Source organism: Pongo pygmaeus, chromosome 17 (genome assembly GCF_028885625.2).
Source record: "Pongo pygmaeus isolate AG05252 chromosome 17, NHGRI_mPonPyg2-v2.0_pri, whole genome shotgun sequence".
Classification (NCBI taxonomy): domain Eukaryota; kingdom Metazoa; phylum Chordata; class Mammalia; order Primates; family Hominidae; genus Pongo; species Pongo pygmaeus.
In genome coordinates, this window is record NC_072390.2 from 72,455,007 (window position 1) to 72,479,403 (window position 24,397).

At 41.7% G+C, this 24,397-nt stretch overlaps 1 protein-coding gene across 6 annotated transcripts in view; it reads right to left on the minus strand.

Moving 5' to 3' along the window:
- Positions 1–6,104: 6,104 nt before the first annotated feature.
- Positions 6,105–24,397, minus strand: part of FECH (ferrochelatase) — a 37,418-nt gene continuing 19,125 nt past the window's right edge. For all 6 annotated transcript variants that reach the window (XM_054461228.2, XM_054461227.2, XM_054461231.2 and 3 more), the window contains 7 exons: positions 23,240–23,374; positions 19,667–19,773; positions 15,943–16,041; positions 11,605–11,712; positions 11,021–11,185; positions 8,084–8,143; positions 6,105–7,615 (listed from right to left, as the gene is read on the minus strand). In XM_054461228.2, the coding sequence (XP_054317203.1) occupies positions 7,481–7,615; positions 8,084–8,143; positions 11,021–11,185; positions 11,605–11,712; positions 15,943–16,041; positions 19,667–19,773; positions 23,240–23,374 (809 nt within the window). In that variant the 3' untranslated portion in view covers positions 6,105–7,480. The remainder of the gene's footprint in view (positions 7,616–8,083; positions 8,144–11,020; positions 11,186–11,604; positions 11,713–15,942; positions 16,042–19,666; positions 19,774–23,239; positions 23,375–24,397) is intronic.

The following is a 24,397-nucleotide window of genomic DNA, read 5'->3' on the forward strand; positions in this document are numbered from 1 at the left end:
TTAGGAAGGTAAAGCCAGGCTAGCCTTTGCTGCTGGATACCACCACGGCTCGGCTCGGTACTTGGCCTTTGGGGGATTCAGAAGGGATCAGGCATAAAACCTTGAATATATTCCTAGCTCCTGAGGATCAAGGGATTGCAGCAAAGGGTAATACCGCAACTGGAAACAGAAGAAAGCATCGCAGAAACACAGAGTGAACCAGGAGTTCAGAAGAGGCCCAGGGAGAGGCTTGGGGGACACAAAAAGGTGAAGTGGCTGCATGGAGCAGCTGTCTTTATTTCTGTCAAGCTCTGAGGCATAGGAAGGGGTTAGAATTCACTGTTTGACACTGTTTTTTTTTTCTGTCATGCAATTGACAGGAGAAAGATACAAATAAAAGAAGCTGCTTGTCTGCAGAGTGTAGCTTCGGGAAAAGATTGCTTTGCTTCAGGAAAAATAGGACCCATGCAACCTGAGGCTCTAGAGTATGATGGGGACACATTGGTGAGAGTCTCACCAGTGTTAGTGAAAAGGTCGGCTGCCTTCAGGAGCCAGCTGGAGCTCTACAGCTGTGCACACAGGGTTCCATCTCATTCTCTCCAGTGTAGTCATGTACACTGTAAGGTGGAGCCCTCCCAGAGGAATGGACGGGAAGAGACTACTTTGTTCCCCACTGCCTAATCTTGAGAATGAGCAATTCATGCTCCCCTGAAGTGGGTGCTTACCCACTGCTGTGCTGGTCTTCCCCCGTGACAAGTTTTCAGGGCCGGATGAGATGACAAGTAAAACAAAACGTACTTTTCAGACAGACCTTTGTCATCGGAAAGTTTTTGTCCCTTTTAGCCCTCTGGCTGAAACTGTTGATTGGGAATCACTTTCCATGGATTCTGTTAGTACTACAGGCCCATGGGTTTTTGGTGGAGTCAAACGGAATCTTACTAAAAAGACTTATACCCCTACTCACTGTGGGGGTAACTTTTGCTCCAAATAGGCAGAGATTATAGAGAGAGCTGCCTCTCTACATCATGAATGTGGAGAATAATACAAGTGTGCAATCCACAGATATCGTTTCCATTGTCCCAGAAAAGTTCCCTTTTAGGCAGCAGTGTGCTGGTAAATGGTGACTAACCAGCAATCTGAAAAACAGTCTATGCATGTAATGTATGTGTGAGAGTATGTTTACTATAAATTTTACTAATCTAAAAGATGTGGAACACACAATTTACAAATAATAATAAAATACACAATACACTTTCCTATAAATTCCATATAGCCAATTCATTCTCAGAGAATGCTTTTGTTGATTTTTACCAAGCTCTTGTATCTGCAGCCAACCTATGGTTGCAATTGATCAACAAGTATAGTTCACACATATCGACGTTTTGTTTACATTAATGAGCAATGCAAATATGAAACAACTTCTTTGTATGCCAATACTTCACTTGGATAAATTGAATAATAGTTTTCAAATAATGGAAGACTATTCAAGTGTTCAAGTGTTTGTGAATATCACAATGTAATGGCTACAGCAACAACTTATGTACTGTGTTATTAACACTTTTCCCATCACTTTCTTAAGTCTAATCAACAACAAAAACATAGGGTGAAATAATTAGAACGTAATGAATTTAGAATGTTACCATTGTTTTTAATATAACTTAATTTGAAAGATATTATTTTAATGATTGTTAACTTGAAATTTTAACAATTGGTTCACAAGCCAACATGCCATGTGCCTGTGCAATCAATTCCATGCCATATATACACTTTTTTTTAAATAAGGAAAAGGTAAAAATACAGAATACTACATGGATTATCAAGGTTCAATCTATTCTTTCTTAACATGACAGGAAAGTAAAGCTTTGGCCCGCAGGGGAGACTGGAGAGGGGAAGTTGGCCTGTCTGTTCCCATTTCAGGAGCAGGCTAAGAGTGTGTTTCTGGAAACAAAACTGTCAGAGTGAAGGCTCACAAGAAACCAGAAACAGGACCCAGATCTCTACCCAAGGGCTTATAACAAAGGCTCAAAGCAGGCTTTTTTCCAAAAATGTTTTTAATTCCAACATCCATCTTAATGGCCTACTGTAGCCTAATTTAGCCAATAGCTGTTATTCTAAAAATGGAAGCTAATGATTCCAGCTAAAAACAACGAAGCCGGTACTATCACAGTATGTTGTAAGAAACTGATTATCATGGGGTGCATTTTTCACTTCCTTTTCTCTGAAGAAAGGCTTAATAAGAGTCCCACATCAAAAGCAAAAGCATTTGTTTCTCTCACGGGACCCCAGAATATTAGGAATGTGTTCTCTAGAGGCAACCACCTCCCAGAACTACTCTTTGGCAAGATGCATCACACGCACGGAGCGATGGTCTGGCTGAAGGGCACCACCTGCTATTGCTCATCATATTTGTGCCATTCAACAAATATTAGCAGCATGAATTTACTTCTCTGAAGCACCTGCAGGTACCCACCACTTGGCTTAGTGCTATATAGCGCTGCACACTTTATATTTTGCAAAATACGTGCATATGGAAAAGAAGCACAACATTTAAGGCAAAGATCAGATAATAGCCGTATTGCACAAGTGTCTAGCTGGAGAAAATTGGCAAAAAAAATTGAAGGTTTGTAAGATGATCAAAATTTTAGATATGCAGGATAAATATGTTCTGGGGATCTAACATACAGCATGGCGAATGTAGTTAATAATACTTCAAGTACTGTAGACAGTTGTCCTTCTATATTGGTAGGGAATTGGTTCCAGGATCCCCCACAGATACTAAAAGTTATCCACACTCAGGTCTCCATTTTGCTATTAAAAATTGAGAAGCTGAATAATCTTAATTTAGGGCAGTGGTTTCCGGGTGAGCTCAGAATTTTCTTATTCCAGCTTGTGACATCTCAATGAATTTCCCATTTCCACCTAACATTGGGAGCCATGTTCCTGGGCCACCTTCAGGATTCTGGCAGAGGGGGTTTCAGGTGAGGTGAGAAGGTTAAGAGGTGAATTGGAGGTTCCTGGCTGATGCACCTGTGCCTTCACGTGCCCTCGTGTGCACACACACAGACGTTCGCTTACAGCTGCCAGCTTTAAATTCTGCCTTCTCGCTATCGTTGGGCAAGGTGGTCCTTTGCCACATCGACAGGAGCTCATACGGCAGAGCCCCTAGGAATGCAGGTGCCCCCAGTCGTCTACACTCTGAGCAGGGGGCAGGTCTTGCTGCTCACTCCACTTGGGGTATGGCTGCAGCCTAATCTCTCACCCTTTGTGGGTAATAATAATATACTTTGGATAAGCACAGTGGCATCACATTGAGCAAAGGATCTCTTTTACATGCCTTAAGTTATGGTTTCTTGAATTAAATACCCAATTTATGAGAAAGATTAGCCCACCTCTTCCATCAGCGTGACCTGGAGGTGAGACATGGAGTCCAAGGAGATTATTCCGGAACTTTAAGATTTAATGAGTAGGCCGGGGGTGGTGGCTAACGCCTGTAATCCCAACACTTTCGGAGGCCGAGGCGGGTGGATCACGAGGTCAGGAGTTAGAGACCAGCCTGACCAACATGGTGAAACCCCATCTCTACTAAAAATACAAAAATTAGCCGGGCATGGTGGCACACGCCTGAGTAGCCAAGCTACTCTGGAGGCTGAGGCAGTATGATCCTTTGAACCTAAGAGGCGGAGGTTGCAGTGAGCCGAGACCATGCCACTGTACTCCAGCCTGGGCAACAGAGCGAGACTCCATCTCAAAAAAAAAAAAAAAAAAAGATTTAAGGAGTGCCCTGCCGGGTTTCAGACTTGCAGTGGAGTGCAGTGGTGCATGGGGCCTGTAGCCCCTGTGTTTTGGCCAATTTCTCCCATTTGGAATGGGAACATTTACCAATGTCTGTACTCCCATTGTATCTTGGAAGTAACTAACTTGCTTTTAATGTTACAGGCTCACAGGCAAAAGGGACTTGCCTTGTCTCGGATGAGACTTTGAACTTGGACTTTTGGGTTAATGCTGGAATGAGTTAAGACTCTGGAGGACTGTTGGGAAGGCATGATTGGTTTTGAAATGTAAAAAGGATGTGAGATTTGGGAGGGGCCAGGGTGGAATGATATGATTTGGCTCTGTTCCCCACCCAAATCTCATCTCAAATTGTAATCCCCATAATCCCCACGTGTTGAGGGAGGGACCTGGTGGAAGGAGACTGGAACATGGAGACAGTTCCCCCATGCTGTTCTTGTGATAGTGAGTTCTCACAAGATCTGATGGTTGTATAAGGGGCTCTTCCCCCACTTGCTTGCTCTCACTCGCTGCCATGTAAGACATCTGCTTCCCCTTCTGCCATGATTGTCAATTTCCTAAGGCTTCCTCAGAAAGCCGAACTGAGTCAATTAAACCTCTTTCCTTTATAAATGACCCAGTCTCCGTATTTCTTTTCTTTTTTTAAATTTTGGGACAGGGTCTTCCTCTGCCACCCAGGCTGGAGTGCAGTGGTGCAATCACACCTCACTACAACCTCAAACTGCTGGGCTCAAGCAATCCTACCACCTCAGACTCCTAAGTAGCTGGAACTACAGGCATGTGCCACTACACCCAGTTAATTTTTATTTTTTGTAGTCAGGGTCTCCCTATGTTGCCCAGGCTGGTCTTGAACTCTTGGGATCAAGCAATTCTCCAACCTCGGCCTTCCAAAGTATTGGAATTACACATGTAAGGCACGTCACCCAGCCTCACATTCAAAGGGCTTTTAATAATGAGTTCAGGGCCGGGTGCAGAGGCTCATCCTTGTAATCCCAGCACTTTGGGAGACTGAGGCAGGAGAATCCCTTGAGCCCAGGAGTTCAAGACCAGCCTGGACAACATGGCAAAACCCCATCTCTACAAAAAATATAAAAAAGTAGCCCGGTGTGGTGATGCACTCCTGTAGTCCCAGCTACTTGGAGGCTGAGGTGGGAGGATCACTTGAGCCCAGGAGGTGGAGGTAGCAGTGAGCCGAGATCGCACCACTGCCCTCCAGCCTGGGTGACATAGCAAGACTCCATCTTAAAAAAACAAACAAACAAACAAACAAAAAACGAGTTCATTTCTCCTGATATGAAGCAAATCTTGAGTGCAAAAATTTATTTTGAGTTTTAAAAAGTTAAGTAGTTCAAGAATGCATATTCTTTAGAAGAGCGCTATACATGCAGGGAGCTGGGCTTTATCATCACCCTGGCAAGCTAAACTGCCTCATCAACACTGTCCCTGCAAAAGTTTCTGTAGAAGTTGATTCTTCAATTAAAAGCCAGATCTGTACATACACAGCTTGAAGAAACTGCCAGCAGTTCATTGCTAATTACCAGGGCAAACATTTGTATTTCAAAGTTGACCAACAGGATGACAATTCTCAAAGCTCTAAAAAGATTTTGTCCTACCAAACACTAGCCTAATGTATGACCGTTATCCATCCATGGTTAGTAACAATCAAAGGCAACACTTCTTACAGCAACAAAAGCCATGAGCAGTGATCTCAATAAATCCCTCTTTGCCTGTCACTGTAAAAGCTGGTCTGGTCCCAACTCAGGATCAAGGACATTATTCCAGACAGCACAGTACTGCTATCAATTCAGGTTTTCTTAGCAAATAAGTGCTTCAGATATACTCGCAAGGGCTCCTGAATTGGAGTTTTCTGCATCATCTCCATAAAAATATTTTTTCACCTCTGAAGTCATTGAAGAATTGAAGCAGACCCTTGGGAAGTTTCCTTAAGGAGAGAGAGTGGCTCCAAAAATAACCTTCCTTCCAGTGCCACACCACTAACTCAGAGAATTCACTTCATGGTGGGATGGTCACTCAAAATCTACTGTGAACCTAATCCCCAAAAAGGTAATGGAAAAGGCTAGAGGAAAATCCTAAACAATTACCTATGCCTTGTATCTTTCTCTAGAAACACAATCTACTAATAGAAAAACCAATCTGAAATTTTAAAAATGTGGATGCTACTCATGAGGGCTGTCATCAACGTAGGAAAACTATTAACTCAAGTGGATGGCATGTTTCTTTTCCTGTATTAAGAAAGCTCCTCACATTTACTAATTTTGATTTAGATCAGTTTTGATTTAACAGACAGCATGAATCAAACTTAGTTAAAACCTTAATGATGTTGTAATATTTATTAACATAGCCAATTCTCAATATAGAAGATTTACAAATCTCCTAATACTTCCATTTTATAAACTGGCTTAAAAAAAAAAAAAAAAAAGGAAACGCTCTTTTGAAGAACAAAGTCTCAGGGCTTGAAGGAAAGAGAAAGTGATCTTTACAAATTCTTCATGGAACCACTGGGGATCTTTTAATCCATTTAAATACAAACATAGAAGATCAGATTCTGATCTGACATTATTTCTATATTTTTAGAAACACTTTTCACTCACAAATCCAAGTTGACAATGGCATTAAATGGCATTAAAAATATCTACAGGAAAGGACTAGCACGAAATACAATATTATGATAATAGTTATTGCATTAAAGTGGTTACTTTTCTGTATTCTTCACATGTCCCATTGTATCGCTATAAATTTTTATAATAAAAAATCGTAAATTAAGAAAGAATTCAAGCAAAGTATTGTTGACTTTATAAAATAATTCTTGAAACAAATGTGCGGAAAGAAGGCATTCAGCTAAGATAGAGAAGATGCTGGATGCAAAGGCTTGCAAGGTCCCGGGAGGAGCTCCAGGGTGAAGCTCATCATTAGCCTTTCCAGCAGCACTGTCCCTTGAGACCAGAAGCAGTGGGAGCCCCTTCCCTGTGGCACCACGGACTCCCACCAAGGCACGTATCATGAACACTGTACTTGTACACGTTTATTAGCCTTGGGTGTATGGGGAATCTCAGAGCACTTCTGAAATCCGTACTTGATACCTTTTTACATTGAGGAAAGTGAGATTCACACACAAATACCAAGATGACCAATGAATGGTGGCCTCGCTGGCAAAAGCAGCCATTACAGGTAACCAAATTGCCTCCCTAGCATTCTGTAACCCATGGGCTTAGGGAAAGATTAAGTAACATTTCTTTTTCAAATTCACTTCAAATACTCAACTATGTTCATTTAAAAAACAGCAACTATATGCACGAGACTAAACAGATCTCATTCACACTGCCAGCCCAGAGAGGGGACTCTCTGTACCCTTTCAGGAGGGTTTTGGGCAATAAAGCCAAAATCTGTACTTAAAATAGGTGTGTCTCATAAGACAAATTTTTAACTCATTTATTAAAGGTCCTAGTGGACATTCCAAACTAGTAACTTATACCTAGAGAGAGAAAATACAAATGCTTACTGTATAGTTATATAAAAATAGAAATCCATCAAGAGTCCAATCCTCAAGAAATCACACAATTTGTACCCAAAGGCTGTATATATATCAAGGAAGGATGACTTCCTTCCTTGATCTCTAAATAACATCCTCTCCACATTGGAGGTATCTGGAGGTTGGGCATTTGCCTAATGCCACGGGGTCCACCGGCCGGGGTCACAGCTGCTGGCTGGTGAAGAAGGATTTAGTCTCCCTGCAGACAGGATTGACACAGAGCGGACAGCTCAGGGTCAGCTGCTTAGAACACAGCTCGTTTGACTGGATGTGTGAATGCACCAAGTCGGCCAGGGCCTGGAAGACAGACAAGAGGCAAAGACGCATGAGAAGCACACGGTCTGTTCGTCTGCCATGCCCCCTCCTCCGGCTGCCCAGGTCAGCGCTCTGGCTTGGGGTTTCTTTTCATCCAAGTGGTGAGCCCTTTGAACCAAATTCTACAGCATCTTCCCTTCCTGAGAATCCTCAGCTTAGAGAAAGTTAAAACAGAGATTTCAGGAAATGAAAACCTCTTACCCCACCCACTAGGCCTTTTCTCTGGAAAGCAGGTTTTAAATCAAACATAGTTACAGGTGGGTAGAAATCAGAAAATTGGGGCTATCTGAAGGAAAAAAGACTGAGTAGATAAGGAATTCGATTTTATTTTTGTAATTAATTGGAACTCCAAATGTTCTAATATGTGAGAAAAACCAATATTCTGCAAGAGTTTCTCAGAGGATTACTCTCTGGTATGTTCTACTAAAATGATTGTAACACTGTAGATACCTTAGAGAACAATGGATTTCCATTAAGAGACTCAGCTCTTCTGATGTTTTCAACTCCACACTGAATCAAATGAGAAAAGGGAGGAAAAACACAGACATATTTTATTTTCCTTTTTTTTCAAAGAAACTGCTACAAAAAAATAAATACACACAGATATACACACACACAATTCAAAGTCTGACTTCAACTGTTCACAGACTGCTCATTAATGAAAAATACTCTTGGGGCAGGGCTGTATGTTGATTCTGTTATCATAAATTATTCCTCAATTCTAATTTCCTTCCCCTTCCCCATTACCTTCCTACAGGTGGTTTGTTTGCAAATCCTTTTTGTGGTTACACTTGATGAAATTCTCAAGCAATTTAAATCTGTTTACCATTCTTTTTTTATTCTATTTTGTTAGTGCATAATTTTACAGACTCTTCCTAAGTAGAATGTTGCTTTAAATATAGTTTCATATTTGTTTTGATAACAAGTGCCAAAATGAGGTAAATTAACTTATTGACTATAAAATGTATATTGGACCTACACTGGATCCAATTCAGAGTTGGGTTTTAAAATATATTCTTTTTTTTTTTTTGGAGATGGAGTCCTGCTCTGTCACCCAGGCTGGAGTGCAATGGCGCAATCTTGGCTCACTGCAACCTCTGCCTCCCGGGTTGAAGGGATCATCCTGCCTCAGCCTCTCGAGTAGCTGAGATTACAGGCACCCGCCACCATGCCCAGCTAATTTTTGTATTTTTGGTAGAGGCAAGGTTTCACCATGTTGGCCAGGCTGGTCTTGACCCCCTGACCTCAAATGATCCACCCGCCTCGGCCTCCCAAAGTGCTGGGATTACAGGTGTGAGCCGCCAAGTCTGGCCTGAAATATATTGTTATGGAGAAAAATCTAAAGGAAAACAATGGGAGGATTGTTTCAGTACCATCCCTGCTCCCAGCTCCAAAAATATCCACTGCCTAATAACTGAAAATGGTCTAATTATGATTTACTCAGGTAGTTAGGATTCTTCTCTTTCCCTTTTCTTCTGATAGCTTTTCAATTACTTAGTCTTTTATTTTTTATTTATTTTATTTTATTTATTTATTTATTTTTTTTTTGAGAGGGAGTCTCAGTCTGTTGCCCAAGCTGGAGTGCAGTAGTGCAATCTTAGCTCATTGCAACCTCCACCTCCCAGATTCAGGTGATTTTCCTGCCTCAGCCTCCCAAGTAGCTGGGATTACCGGCATGTACCACCACGCCTGGCTAAGTTTTGTATTTTAGTAGAGATGGAGTTTCACCATGTTGACCAGGCTGGTCTCAAACTCCTGACCTCAGGTGATCCACCTGCCTCAGCCTCCCAAAGTATTGAGATTACAGGTGTGAACCACCACACCTGGCCTCAGTTACTCGATCTTTTAGATTAGCATTAACATCAGGAGACTGGAATGGGAAAAACGCTGAGATTCAGCAAACACATGGATCTCAACTGAAGAGGCTGTATTCTCAAACTTCATATAAAAGTCAGTTACAACAGAATAACCAGTGTTGGCAAAGGGCATTCTCCAACAATGTTGATGGGAGAGTCAGCGATACACTGACTAGAAAATATATATATCAACACTGAAATTCCATGTGCACCTGTAGTCCCAGCTACTCAGGTAGCTGGAAAGAGGATCACCTGAGCCCGGGACTTTGAGGCTGCAGGGAGCTATGATTGTGCCACTGCACTCCAGCCTGGTTGATAGAGCCAGATTTCATCTCTAAGCAAATTTATAAAATCATAACAAATTTAAAATAAAAAAATTGTTTTCCAAACATATTGGTATAAACTATATTTTCACTGAAGTTTTAGCAAGTTCACAATTAGCCAAGCTCATGGTGAGATACAGAAGGCATCTTTAAACAAAATCCATAGACAATGCTGCAGCCATTCCTTAGCCAATTACAACTTGCCTGCAAATCCTGTGTCAGAACCACTGACAAGAAACTTAGGTGCTCCCTAACTTCACCCATGTCTGATTGATGTCCAGCATGGAAATTCAAATTCCACGGGGGTCGGGTGTTAGCTCAAGTTCTGCCCCCACCCACTCTCTACCCTGCCTTACACCTGCTGCCCAGTCCCAGAGTGGGTGAAGTCTCCTGCAGGATGGGCCTCCATCTATCACACTTGGGGTGACCAGGGCCAGAAACTCTGGCAGAGAGGGAGGAAAGGGTTTCTTGGGTCCCAACGCTTCCACACTTCCCATAAAAATAAAGTTATATATTGGAATAGGTTTTAGGCCGGCTCTCAAAAGCCAGGACACAGATGAACAATAGTTTTTCTCCTTCCTGAATGACAATTCACATCCATCTCATACTACAAGACACCAAAGATGGTATTTATTTCAATAATCAGACTGATCACAACATGGCAGCAAACAGCTAATTAAGTGAGTGCATAAAAGAGGTCAAGGAAATCACACCACACATTGCTTCCACGTTCATTTCATGCTCTTCTTTTAAATGACAATGACTCCTATATGCCTTGACACTCAACAAGAAGCCATGTAATAATAGCCCTGAGTAAAGGTCATGATTTGGCAAAGAGAAGAAATTATAAAACAATAAAATGTTTTCCTTTGGAATTAGTGAGAAGTACATTTCTTTTTTCTTAAAGAAATATAGTTGTTATTACTTTCGAGTAGCCCAGTAACTCAAACTAAACAAAATGATGTCAGCCACAGTGATCCCTGGGGCACCTGGTTTAAGGAAAGCACAGGTTTCCCCTCCCACTGCATGGAATTAACTCAATGTGTTGAGATTATTACTCAGATAAAGTATTATTCGGGAGAATGAGGACACCGTACATGCAAACAAATACAGTAAACAATATTTCTGAATGATACATTAGTTAGTTGCAGAGAAAATTTCCTTTTAAAAGAAGTCATCATGGGATGAAGGCAGATGGGTGCATTTACCTCCTTGGCTAAAACTTGAGAGTACTCGATGTCCAGCTCATACAGCGTTTCAATATGGTCACTGGTAAACGCTATCGGAACCAAGAGGATATTCTTCCTCCCCCTCTCACAAAGCCCTTTGATGGATTCGTCTGTTTGAGGACCCAACCAGGGCATCGGACCAACCTATGCGAAAGATAGACGAATGCGTAAGTGGACCATGCCTCCTGATGGTCTGTAGTACCCCTGTTTGCCCCCCTGGGCACACGCACTGCCCACTGGGGGCAAGAGCCACTCTTTACACCTGCTTGAATGGATTTTGATATTTTCACATGGAAACTTGAATCCCAGAAGTTGCCTCAATATAAATAAATAACAGTTTCTGTCATTGCAGCTAAAGGTAAAATATTAAACCAATGGAGCTCCACGAGTCACTTGATTTCCCCTTCTATCTTACTCACTTGCAGAGTTCTTTCTGCCCATGGTGAGCAATCAGGTTATGGAAGAGCCTGTCCATGTGTAAGAGCCAAATCTAACGATTTTATAACTCATAAAATAAACTTTACCAAAAGAGCTGGCTGCCCGCCAGTGTGGAAGCCACCTACCTTGGATTGCCACACCAATCGGTAGGGGTTGCAGTACTCCAGCCTTTCCATGACATTTTGGACAGTGGCGCTTACCTCCTGAGGATATGGGTCGCCTCTGTTGACCACCTGCAGCAGAGACACAATGGGTGTTCAGTCATTAACTCTGGGAAGGCCCCGAGAGCCTCTGACTATGTGCTGACACGGTGTGGGCCCTGGAACAAAGCCCTCCCTTTCTGTCTCCTGCACCAATGATGATATGGTCTGAGTTCAGTCACCAAACTTCCTTAGTTCCACTTCTTCATCAGCCAAAGAAAAACACCACAGTCAATCATCTCTAAGGTCCCTACGAGGGTGGAGAATTCCGTGTTCCATGTTATTCATGGGAGACTCACAAGATCTAACTAAAGAGGATGGTACTCTCTCCCTCATCCAAAATACGAAGATGACACAGAAAAGCTGGGCAGGATGGGAACTTCTACCCTGGTGGTCATGTGAGTAGCTGATTTCACAACAGAAACTGAAATAGTGCTGCATGGACAATGTACAGAACTGCTGGATTTATGGTAAACCCTGGTGGAATTAGAGGAGGAAAGCAGCAGCACATCACTGCAGGTTACAGGCACCTCCAAGAGTGTGACCTGCACCTTCCACTTCCTCTCTCCCCACTCTTCCTGCAACAATGGACAACAGGCAAACACTTTGTGCACAGCAAATGTTTCATACACGATCCCTTGTTAATACCTTTGAAAATTTTCAATGCAAATTTTAATGCTTTAAATATTTACTGTGTACTGACTCCCTAGCCCTCACCTGGCTTTACTTTCTTCTATAACATATATTGCCTGCTAATCTACCATACCATTTTCATATGTATTATGTTTATTATCTTTTCTCCCTACTCTCTGCAGACAAAGATTTTTCTCTGTTTTCTTCATTCCCATATCCTATGATATGGCTGGAAACAGTGCCTGGAATATAGCAGGTGCTCAATAAATATTGGTGAAATGAAATATACTGATAGGTGGGGCGCAGTGGCTCACGCCTGTAATCCCAGCACTTTGGGAGGCCGAGGTGGGCTGATCGCCTGAGGTCAGGAGTTAGAGACCAGCCTCGCCAACATGGTGAAACCCTGTCTGTACTAAAAATACAAAAATTAGCCTGATGTGGTGGCACACACCTGTAATTCCAGCTACTCAGGAGGCTGAGGCAGAAGAATCACTTGAACTCAGGAGGTGGAAGCTGCAGTGAGCCGAGATTGCACCACTGCACTCCAGCCTGGGTGACAGAGCAAGACTCCATCTCGAAAACAAAAAATTATATATATATACTGACAAATTATTTTATGATTATTACTACTGGTCTGTTTAAAAGCCACAGGAGGCATAAATGTAGCGGAATGAAGGAAACACAAAGCTGCCATTAGGACAGCAATGTGGTAATTACTAGAAACATGATCTACCCATGGATGCTAAGATTAGGGACAAAGTCTAAGAAATAACAGAATCTCTGTATTATCTTAAAGTATCTCCTCCAAGATATTTTTAATTACAAAGAGAAAAACAGTAATTTTAGGATGGATCAACACAGCAGACACACCCTTAAACAAGTGACCAGGGATCATATCACCAGTAGAAAAGCACACTGGCATCACAGACCCCCGGGTATGATGCACAGAGCAGGGCCCCGCACCCCTGTGGGTTCTTTCCAATGATGCATAACCACAATCTAATCATGAGAAAACTTCAGACAAACCCAGATGGAGGGACGCACCACAAAACAACTGACATCCTAAAAATGACTCCTCAAAAATATCAACGTGTGGTGGGGCGTGGTGCCTCACACCTATAATCTCAGCGCTTTGGGAGGCTGAGGTGGGTGGATCACCTGGGCCCAGGAGGTCAAGACCAGCCTGGGCAACATGGTGAAACCCTGTCTCTTCAAAAAATACAAATATTAGCCGGGTGTGGTGGTGTGCGCCTGTAGTCCCAGTCACTCGGGAGGCTGAGGTGAGAGGCTCACCCAAGTCTGGTAGGTCGAGGCTGCAGTGAGTCGTGACTGCACCACAGCACACCAGCCTGAGTGACAGAGTGAGACTCTGTCTCAAAAAAAAAAAAAAAAAATCAAGGTGTTGAAAGACAAGCCAAGTATCAGGACTGTCACAGATTGGAGGATGCTGAGGAAACCCCACAGCCACACACAGTGCGGGACTCTGGACTGGGTCCTGGGAGAGAAAAAAGACATTTTTGGAAACACAAGTGGCATCCACATGAAGCCTGGAGTGCAGTTAATAGTATTGTGCCAGCGCTGGTTTCTCAGTGTTGGTAACTGTACAGTGGTTGTGCAAGATGTTAACACTGGGAGAGGCTGAGTAGAGGGTATATGTACTCTTTTAACTCTGTACTCTTTTAATCAGTTTTCTGTAAGACTAAAAATTTCTTCAAAATAAAAAGTTTAAAAAGTCGTCAGAAGTGAATGTAGGGGAAGAGAAGAGTGTGCTAGATCAGTGTTCTTTCTCAACTCTCCAATGTCCTCCCCATACCTTACTTATCCTTATGACACTGTGGCATTTCCCGGTCCCACAAGGACGCTCCAGCAGCAAAACCTGGAAGCAGCGTGCTCCGCCCCCAGGTGAAAGAATAAGGAAGCGAGGCCAGGGTGAGAGGAGGCAAGGCAGCACCTGGAATCCCCACATACAAAAATGGGTTTCAGCCGGGCACGGTGGCTCATGCCTGTGATCCCAGCACTTTGGGAGGCCAAGGTGAGTGGCTCACTTGAGGTTGAGACCAACCTGGGCAACATGGTGAAACCCCCTCTCTACTAAAAATACAAAAAATTAGCCAGGCGTGGTTGCGTGTGCCTGTGGTCCCAGGTACTCAAGAGGCTGTGGCAGGAGAATCGCTTGAACCCAGGAGGTGGAGGCTATGGTGAGCTGTGATCGCACCACTGCACTCCAGCCTGCGCAAGAGAGCGAGACCCGTCTCAAACAAAACAAAGCAAATCTGTTTGCTCCAGGCTGGTTCAAGAGCTTCCCTTCTGGCATCTCAGGCGTGGTCTCACCTTACATAGGATAAGGTGGCAGGAGGATGGACATGTGAAAAGGATTGCGTGACACCAGAAAAGGAAAAGCAAACTCATTAAAACAGGCAGGCTTCCAGAAGAGAGGAATTTATCTCCAGAGCCTCCTACCGCCCACATGCGGACCAGCAGAGACGATGAGTGGAAAATCTGCAGAGGCTTGGCCCTAGTGGCCACCAGGGGGCGGTAAGGCCCAGTTACAAGCGTGGCCCAGACACTGAGGCTGACTCCATTTCCGACGTCGTTAAAACTTCAATCACCCCTGTGAAGATGTAATTATCCACCTCTCTGGGTTGGAAAGCACTGGTTTTAGGATACAATGCTAGCTCTGAGCAGATGAAACTGGTTGCTTATTCCAAGCACTTCTATATATCATACAGTACACTAGCTTTATCATTCTTGTTTCCAACAATACAACAGCTATGGCACAGATTGTAGCATCTGGATGAATAGCCTAGTGTAATATGATGAACTAAGGAGCAGCCAGATCCCAACTTGATCCTCTATATTCACTTGCAAAAATGTGGTCCTGAGTCTTAGCAAACTGCAATGGCTGCCTAACAAGTCCTGAGGACAAAAGCATGGGATCGAGAGCGCTTGTCTGAATGGAGACCCTCCCACTCAACACACAGAAACATCAAGCCGAGCTCTGCTGACAGGGCAGGCAAAAGCAGCCTTCTCTTAACTGTCCCACTTATTAGAAAGTCTTATATATGAATATATCTTCAAGTTATCATTTTAAAGAAAAGAGGAGCTGGGTGTGGTGGCTCACACCTGTAATCCCAGTACTTTGGGAGGCCTGGGCGGGTGGATCACCTAAGGTCAGGAGTTTGAAACCAGCCTGGCCAACATGGTGAAACCCAGTCTCTACTAAAAATATAAAAAATTAGCCAGGCATGGTGGTGGGTGCCTGTAATCCCAGCTACTTGGGAGGCTGAGGCAAGAGAATTGCTTGAGCCCAGGAGGCGGAGGTTGCAGTGAGCCGAGATTGCACCATTGCACTCCAGCCTGGGTGACACAGCAAGACTCTGTTTCAAAAAAAAAAAAAAAAAAAAAAAAAGACAAGACGAAAAGATCTATTTACAACATTATAATTTGAATTCATTGTTATGAGGTTTTAAGAAGTGAGGCTAGTTAAGTTAGCACCAAGTCTGAGATTTGAGAATTCATTCTTGCACTGGGCTTAGGACATAATGGAAGCTGGAGCCATTTTACACATTTAGAAAATGAAATCACCCAATCCTCTATCACTAGGTCATCCAAGAAAATGTTCTTACTTACAGACATCGGCAGTGAGTGAGCAGAAAACAGAATGACCACCTCGCTTCTCTTCTCAAGTGGAAAATGGTCCAGTTCCTTTAGAATATGATCTGCAAAGCACTGAGTAAGTAACAAGAAAGGAGGATAAAGAGGAAGGGAAGAAAGAAATGGAAGGAAAAATAAAATATTTTTAAAACAAAGCCTACACCAAAAATCTCAGAGCAACCCTCAAAAATCAGAACTCTCTTTTTTAAAAAATTGCAAACAGTCCAGCCTCTCAGCATTGGTTTATCATCAAAATGGATCATAACAGTTTCAGGGGCCTAGGGAATTTGCTGGGAAACTTCTAAAGCTCGCTAATGGCTCACTGCAAATGCGCGCTGTGGATCTGCTTCCCCTCGGGAAGGACAGGGCACACTTCCAGATGGAAAAGAAACACAGATGGGAAGGAGAAGTTGTTTTAAGACCTCTCATTTGCTCTGTTAGCAGGAAAACAGCTTACAGGGTCTTTCTAAAGCCTCCTTAGTTTGGCTTTCAGGCATACCACATTAAATACATTAGTCAGGAATAGTAGGGAAATAAGAAAATACTGTTCTATTTTTATAAGAGTTTCTTCTGAGCCTCATATCCCCATCAAGTCAATTTTTATAAAAACCTTCACAACAACAGATGACAGGTGATACACACCCATTAAATTCACAGAGCGGGGAAAGATGTAGTAAACTTAGGGGCCCATTCAGTCACATGTGTGGAACTTGGGAAAGAATATGGTTCCTGCCTCCCCCTCCAAATCTCTGTCCACCAGACCAGGGAGCTCCCTTCTTCTAGCCGGCACTTTGATTCACGTCGGTAGGTGCTGAAATACCAGAACGGAAGGGGCTTTCTTTCATTTTATACTTTAATCATTCTCTGTCATTTAGCTTATAAAAAATGCTACAAAAGACACAAATGGGTCAACTGACAAAATCAGAATATGAATGTAAATTAAGTAAAAGTTTAAATAATGACGTTAAATTTACTGAAGTTGAATGTTGTATTGTGGTTATGTAAGAGAATATTCCTGATTTTAGAAAACACAAGTGTTTACGTGTAGAGGATGGTGATATATGCATAACTTATTCTCAAATGGGTCAGAAAAAAAATCATGTATATACAAACAGAGACACACACATACATACACACACATGGGGCATGTAAATGATAAAGCAAGGGGGATATACATGTTAATAACACATCAATAGGCCAGACGCAGTGGCTCACGCCAGTAATCCCAGCACTTTGGGAGGCCAAGGTGGGAAGATTGCTGGAGCCCAGAAGTTCAAGACTAGCCTGGGCAACATGGAAAGACCTAATCTCCACAAAATTTTTAAAAATTAGCAGGGTGTGATGGCACATGCCTGTGGTCCCAGCTACTGAGGAGACTGAGGCGGGAGGATCACTTGGGCCCAGGAGGTTAAGGCTGCAGTGAGCTATGATTGTTCCACTCAACTCCAGCCTGGGCAACAGAGTGAAACCCTGTCTCAAAATAATAATAATACAGTAATATAGGTAAAAGAGTAGATGAGAGTTCCTTATACTATTCTTAATCTTGTAACTTTTCTGCATATCTAAAATTATTTCTAAATTGTCCTTGGTAACTTTTTAAAAATTACAAAGGACAATTTATCAGAAACATGTAAATCTGCACTTATGGTATTTTGATATATCAGTCGTCAGTGAAAACCATGGGATAAGCAAACTATTCCCTAATAAATATTGAGATATTATTAATCTTTCCAGAACTCTCGAAATTTGGTAAATAAATATCCTAAGGCATAAAATGGTACCTAAAGTTAAGTTCCCTTTTCAGAATTTATAGTGTAAATTCTCAGCAAATGTGATAGGATTAGACACAAACGAAACCAATATTTTCTGGTCTTTGCCGTGTTTGGAAACTAAGGATGCTCAGAAAGGATTGTTTTTGGACCTCAGCCTAGATAAGGAGACCCACTGCAAGGTTTATACAGGAGCCTAGAAGATAAATTTGCTCCAATTAACCCAACAGCTAAATAAATAACAATATTAGAGAAAACAGTAATAAAATGGCTATTTGGAGCAATTACTACCTATGCCAAGTAGAAATGTGGATTCAAAACAGAATTTGTAGTTTTAAACTATATTTTTCATTTTAGTTTAGGGTTTTGTTTTCTGGTTTCCAAAAATGTCACATCGTATCCAAAGCTTAGTGTTTTTCTTTTCTCGGCTTGCAAAGCTGCAAGTAAAAACACAAATCATATGGCTTGCAACAGCCTCTAAGCCATCTTCAAAACTGAGGCGCCATGGGCAAGGAGAAGTGCTATTTAAATCACCTAAAACCCATCTGCGGTATTTTCTACTCCCAACCTCTCTGCAGAATGAAAGAGGCACCGAGCCTCTCAGAGCCTTCAATCACACCATCTAGGAGGGCAGATAAATGCCTCTAAAATTCCCTTTCATTTTATGAACAGAGACTTCCTCAGTTAAGAGACCTTTCCATCGTTTTGCTTCCCTCCTTTTCAAAGGGCTGAATTTTAATGCAAATCTAATTACTCACTTGATCAGGGCAGGCAGATGCTGTGCAGATCCCTCCATTCCCTGCTACCACATGTCAATGCTGACCTGAAACCCCCCTCCTTTCCAATCGCAGGCCTCCCAAAGCAAAACCCAGACTGCTGGTGCTTCAGGCAGTACTGGCTGGACCCAGCAACACAGCCGTCGATGGTGCACACAGAGACCACAACTACACCCACCCCTAAGGGTAAGCTCCTTCTTTTCACTTTTTACTTAAAATTGGATTTCAACCCAAGTGTTAACCCTTTATATGCCTAAGGAACACTGCTCTGGGGAGAACTGGCCTAATTTCAATGATATCTAGCACCATCTAGTGGTCACAGATTTAAGTGACACCAGGCTTCTAAAGAAGTTGTTAGTAGGGTTTTTTGCCAGGAGTCAGAAAACGTTCAAGGAGTGAAAAATAAAATGGATAAAATCCAAATGACTTACTATTTCCCCTACCTAAAATAACTCAAAAGCAGAAACTTCTACTAGTAGAACAAAATTATATTTGCATAATTTAGGGCAATATTTTACCAATTGCCCTCTCATATTTGACAGGCAGAAAAGAATATGGTAACATCAGTTCAAAGCTATTAACTTTAGAACTGTAATTTTAACTTATTCTCCTAAAATCAAGCATCTGTTAATAAAAATATTATAAATGTAAATTGTATAGAAGAAATATGAAATTTCTTTTAATATGTGAAACTTTCTCAATTGAAATGTTCAATTTATTTTCATGTCTCAGAACATGTAGATATATTACTTTTACATTATTAAAATCGTTTGACATTTTAAAGGATTTAGAAAATAGAAAATTTAATTCGTTGGTCAGTCACTCAACCTACAAATGTAAGTTAGCTGAAACACCATGCACAATCTTTAATGCTCTTCTGGTCATAGGAAACACAAAACTCAAAATATCGTTTTGTTATGGTTTGGGACTAATAGCATTAATCCAAAGAAAGAAGAGTCTAGTCATTTTAATCTTTAAATGTATTTTCTCTTTTCATAATAAATCAAGAATATAATACTTTTATTTAATCCCAAACACACAATTTAAGCAAGGGAACAGTAAAGCTCAGAAGGACATCCACAAACCCGGAAAGGATGAGAAGCTGATTCACACTAGATGCTGGAGTGACAGGCAGCTTGGCAAGCACTGGCTTACCTGGATGAGGAGGTGATGTGTGGGCCACCTGTCAATAGTGCTCCACTTCATCGTGGGCTTCCGTTCCACCTGATTATAGTATCTGTAAATGGCATTTAAGCTGCTGCCTGAAATATACAGAGGCCACTTAGTAGATGCATTTTGATTATGGTGAAAATAAAAAACAGACTCGTAAAGGTAGTATATATAAGTTCAAAGCAGGTAACTGCTTCTATACTGAATCAGTCTAATTACAATCATTTCAATACTCTAAAATGCATATAGATTCAACTACCCTGCAAATGAAGATCACTAAAAAGCAATCAATTTCAATGGACTTTCAAAGATTATTGATGTCAGTTCTAGTGAAAAACAAGATGGCTGTAGAGTTATGAAATATAAGCAGTCATATTTACAGGGACCAAGTCTTACAATTGAAAGTATGTTGGCCAGGCACGGTGGCTCACGCCTGTAATCCCAGCACTTTGGATGGCCGAGGCTGGTGGATCACCTGAGGTTGGGAGTTTGACAGCAGCCTGACCAACATGGAGAAACCCTGTCTCTACTAAAAAATACAAAATTAGCCAGGCGTGGTGGTGCACCTGTAATCCCAGCTACTCAGGAATCTGAGGTAGGAGAATCGCTTGAACCTAGGAGGTGGAGGTTGTGGTGAGCCAAGATCACGCCATTGCACTCCAGCCTGGTCAACAAGAGCGAAACTCCATCACAAAAAAAAAAAGAAAAGTATGTTATTTTTTTTCCAGTTACAAAGGTTATCAATCCCATTATAGGAAATGTATGGGATGGGGAAGAAACGAAAAAAGAAACTGACCATTATCCCAGCATGCTAACTACAGTCATTGTTTTACTTTAATATGGTTCTTTTTTTCTTTATAGATGTTTTGTTTTACAAAGTTGTAATTTTTAATACATATGCAATTCTGCATGCTGAGTATTTTGAGCATCTTTATTTAATATTATGAAATAAATATTTTCCATGTTACGATAAAAGCTTTGTAACTATTGTTTGTTTGTGAGACAGAGTTTTGCTCTTGTTGCCCAGGCTGGAGTGCAGTGGCGCGATCTTGGTTCACCGCAACCTCCACCTCTTGGGTTCAAGTGATTCTCCTGCCTCAGCCTCCCAAGTAGCTAGGATTACAGGTATGTGTCACCAGGCCCGGCTAATTTTTTACTTTTAGTAGAGACAGGGTTTCTTCATGTTGGTCAGGCTGGTCTCGAACTCCCAATCTCAGGTGATCTGCCCACCTGGGCCTCCCAAAGTGCTGGGATTACAGGAGTGAGCCACCGTGCCCAGCATAACTATTGTTATTCATGGCCTCATGATAAGGAGAGAAAATTATTGAGGTTTCTGTGAGTTCTCATTCCCTAGAATAAAGTAAATGGACACCAAATCCTTACAGGTAATCTAATAAACTTATATTTCTAAGAGAGAGATGGAAATCATGAAAACTCAAAGCCTAAAGGAAGGCAGATGGTGTCAACCCAATGCAACTTTTTCCTGTCTAGGGGAGTTAGCATTGGGGTCACACCTGAATCCTATGAAACCAAGTCTAACACACAGCCTCTTCCTCAATCTTAACATAGGGCAAGTCTCAAAACATTTCCATGCTTTCCATCACCAATCCACTGGGCTCTCTAACTATAAGAACTATTAGTTAGGTTTCCAATTGAAAATGTTAGTCAGGAGAGAGCATATTTTAAATCAAATATACTCTCAGACTAAGACTCAACTTCCAAAAAGATAAACAGGTTCAATTTTGGTGAGTAGAATACAGTGAATCAGAAGAATTCAAATGGACTCCATTCAAGGTTCAAAAACAATCTCTCCAGAAATCAAAAAGTTGTCACCACCATATCCACATTACAGACCGCACTTCACAGGTGGATATCATTTTCATATGTGCAAGGGGGCATCTGGAAGCTACATTAGCTCTTTCAGGTTCTGTGGAAACATTCAACAAAAGACCCAAAGAAGTCATTAAGAAGGAGAAAATGTGACTGAGAAATGTGTTTGTGATAAAGACATACACTGGCTCTGCCACCATAGTGCATGTCTAAAAGATACAACAGATAAACAGCACTTGAGTGGCCTCGAAGAATTAACGTACTTCCCAAAGCCTTCCACAACTTGGATAGACGGATGTACCTGTCCTTATATGAGATACACTCAAGAAAAACTAAGCATACGCTGAAGTTTTGCATACACTGTCACTTGGTAGAGCCAGCCCTGAAATAAAAACCATAGTCAGTCTTCTGTCATGTAAATAACAATCTTCTTAATTTATCTAATTGTGAGAGCAGCCATTTACATATTGAGGCATATTTCTTAAAACAAGGCAAAAGTAGAGCTTAAAAATTCATAAAATCTGACTCCTTCTCCAGTAACATATGACCAGACATTTTGAAGTTGTAGTGGTGCATTTCAAAAAGAAAAATAATAATTCAGGCCAAGTGCGGTGGCTCACGCCTGTAATCCCAGCGCTTTAGGAGGCCGAGGCGGGTGGATCATTTGTGGCCAGGTGTTTGAGACCAGCCTGGCCAACATGGTGAAACCCCATCTCTACCAAAAATACACAAATTAGCCAAGCATGTTGGCGCATGCCTGTAATCCCAGCTACTCAGGAGGCTGAGGCAGGAGAATCGCTTGAACCCAGGAGATGGAGGTTGCAATGACAGAACAAGACACTATCTCAGAAAAAAAAAAAAAAAAAAGAAAGAAAAGAAATGATAATTCAAACTCTTGAGGGTGTCTGAGAACTCAGGCATTTTAATGGGTTCTCTGAACAAATATTTAAGGCTCATAACAAGCTTTGACTTTTTCCAATAGCCTTTTGATTCTCCTTATGGTTATAGAAATGATAAACATTAATATCCAAAAGCAATTTGGGACTAAGAATGTGCTGACTTCAATCCTTGCAATGGAATGCAAACAAATATATCTGTGGGTGACAGTAGCAGCTTTGCCTACAATAAATGATACAGAGATTGCCAAACACCGATTATTCCCCAGCTCCAGTTAAATATACAGAACAAGAAGCAGTAACATTTTCCAAAATCAAGAACACAGAAAATTTTGCAAAGGGAACCCCAAACTGGGCTTTAGTTTTACCAGCAACCAACTCATAACTGAAGCAAAACAACAACAACAGCAACAAAATATCAGTATTTCCCATGTTGTACGGGCATCTTTGCTTTCAAAATGCGAACAGTTACAATCTTTGCTACATCAGTAAGAAAATCTGGGTAGCCATAAAAAGGTTTATCACAAAAACCTAGAAAGAGCCTTAAGGTTCATTACTGATCCATTACACAATGGCATTAAAGCACTGAACACTTACAGCCACTGCCTACCACCCACACCATCTGTAATTCCCACCAACTGGCCAATAATTCAAGGGACAGATGGACCATGAGATTTCAAATGGACTGACCTGAACTCTCGTGTTTAAAGAAGACAGGTTGAATTTGCCATTCAAATTGCAAATGATTCATCCTTCCCTTCAGCACTTAGACTCCTTGGTTATTTTTGCCAGCACCGTATCTACCTTTTCACTGTCAGAGACATGCCCTTACCTGTGGTGGAGCAGCTGTACTGTGGATATTGTGTGAAAGCAATAGCCCTTTCTAGGCCATCTCTCTCCATCTCTTCAATTGCTTCTTCTGTTAAAGGATGGACGTACCGAAATCCAATATAGTATTTGTGAGGGGCTATTAGGAAGCACAGGTAGAAAGGAGAAAGTGTTAATCTTTATATAGATTCCTCAGAGTCACCAAACATAATGCAATGCCCAGAACAAAGAACAGTTCATGTAATTTCCTATGGCACTGATGGTGAAGGCAAGTTTAGCATATTCCTTGGATCTTATCCACTCTTCAGCTGGTAAGTGGACTTTTAATCACGACTTTTTAGGATCAGTACCCCACCCACACACCTTTAATGCACAGCGGTTTTTAAAACTCAAACTTCTCTTCCTAATTCTCTGTTCTTGGCTGGCATAAGAGAGCCTCAAGAGAAAGGAGGAAAAAACAACACTTATTCTAAAATATAACTCCCTCTTGCATACCAGATACTATGGTAGACACCGGACATTATTTTTTTAATCATTTAAACCTGATTTTTCAGATAAGGAAACAGAGACTCTGAAGGTTAACTGAACTACCCAAAGTCATACCTTGCAGGTGGTTGAGCTGGAATTAGAGCCTGGGTCTCCCACCCCATGCTTCTCACTCCTCCCAGGCCCTCCACCTCACCCTGCTCCTATTACCCAGTTCCCTGAACCCCCAGGCCACCTCGTTTACATAAAAAAATGCAAGAGCTCTTGGATACGTAAAAAAATTCATTGATAACAAATGATTAAAATGATTCTCCTCATTACACATATAAAACAGTGCTTAATTTGGAGGTGCCACGTGGGATTGAAAGCCATTGTTCTTGGTGCCTAAATGACCCACGCCTGCTGCATATCCTCATGTTCTTTCCCTGTCCCTTCCCTGTCCTTTCACGAATACCCTCCTCTATCTTCTTTATCCTCCCGCATCTTCCTTTCCTGTAGTTCAAAAACATCCACACCACATAATTGCTTAAGCATGTAAAAAGTCATAAAACTACAAGTTTTCTAAACTTACTTAGTCTTGTTTTCTTGCCTTTTCATAGGATTACATATAACTTACACTCAGGGATGATAGTGAGAATCACTACGTGAATGTCAGGTAATAAATAATAAGACCATG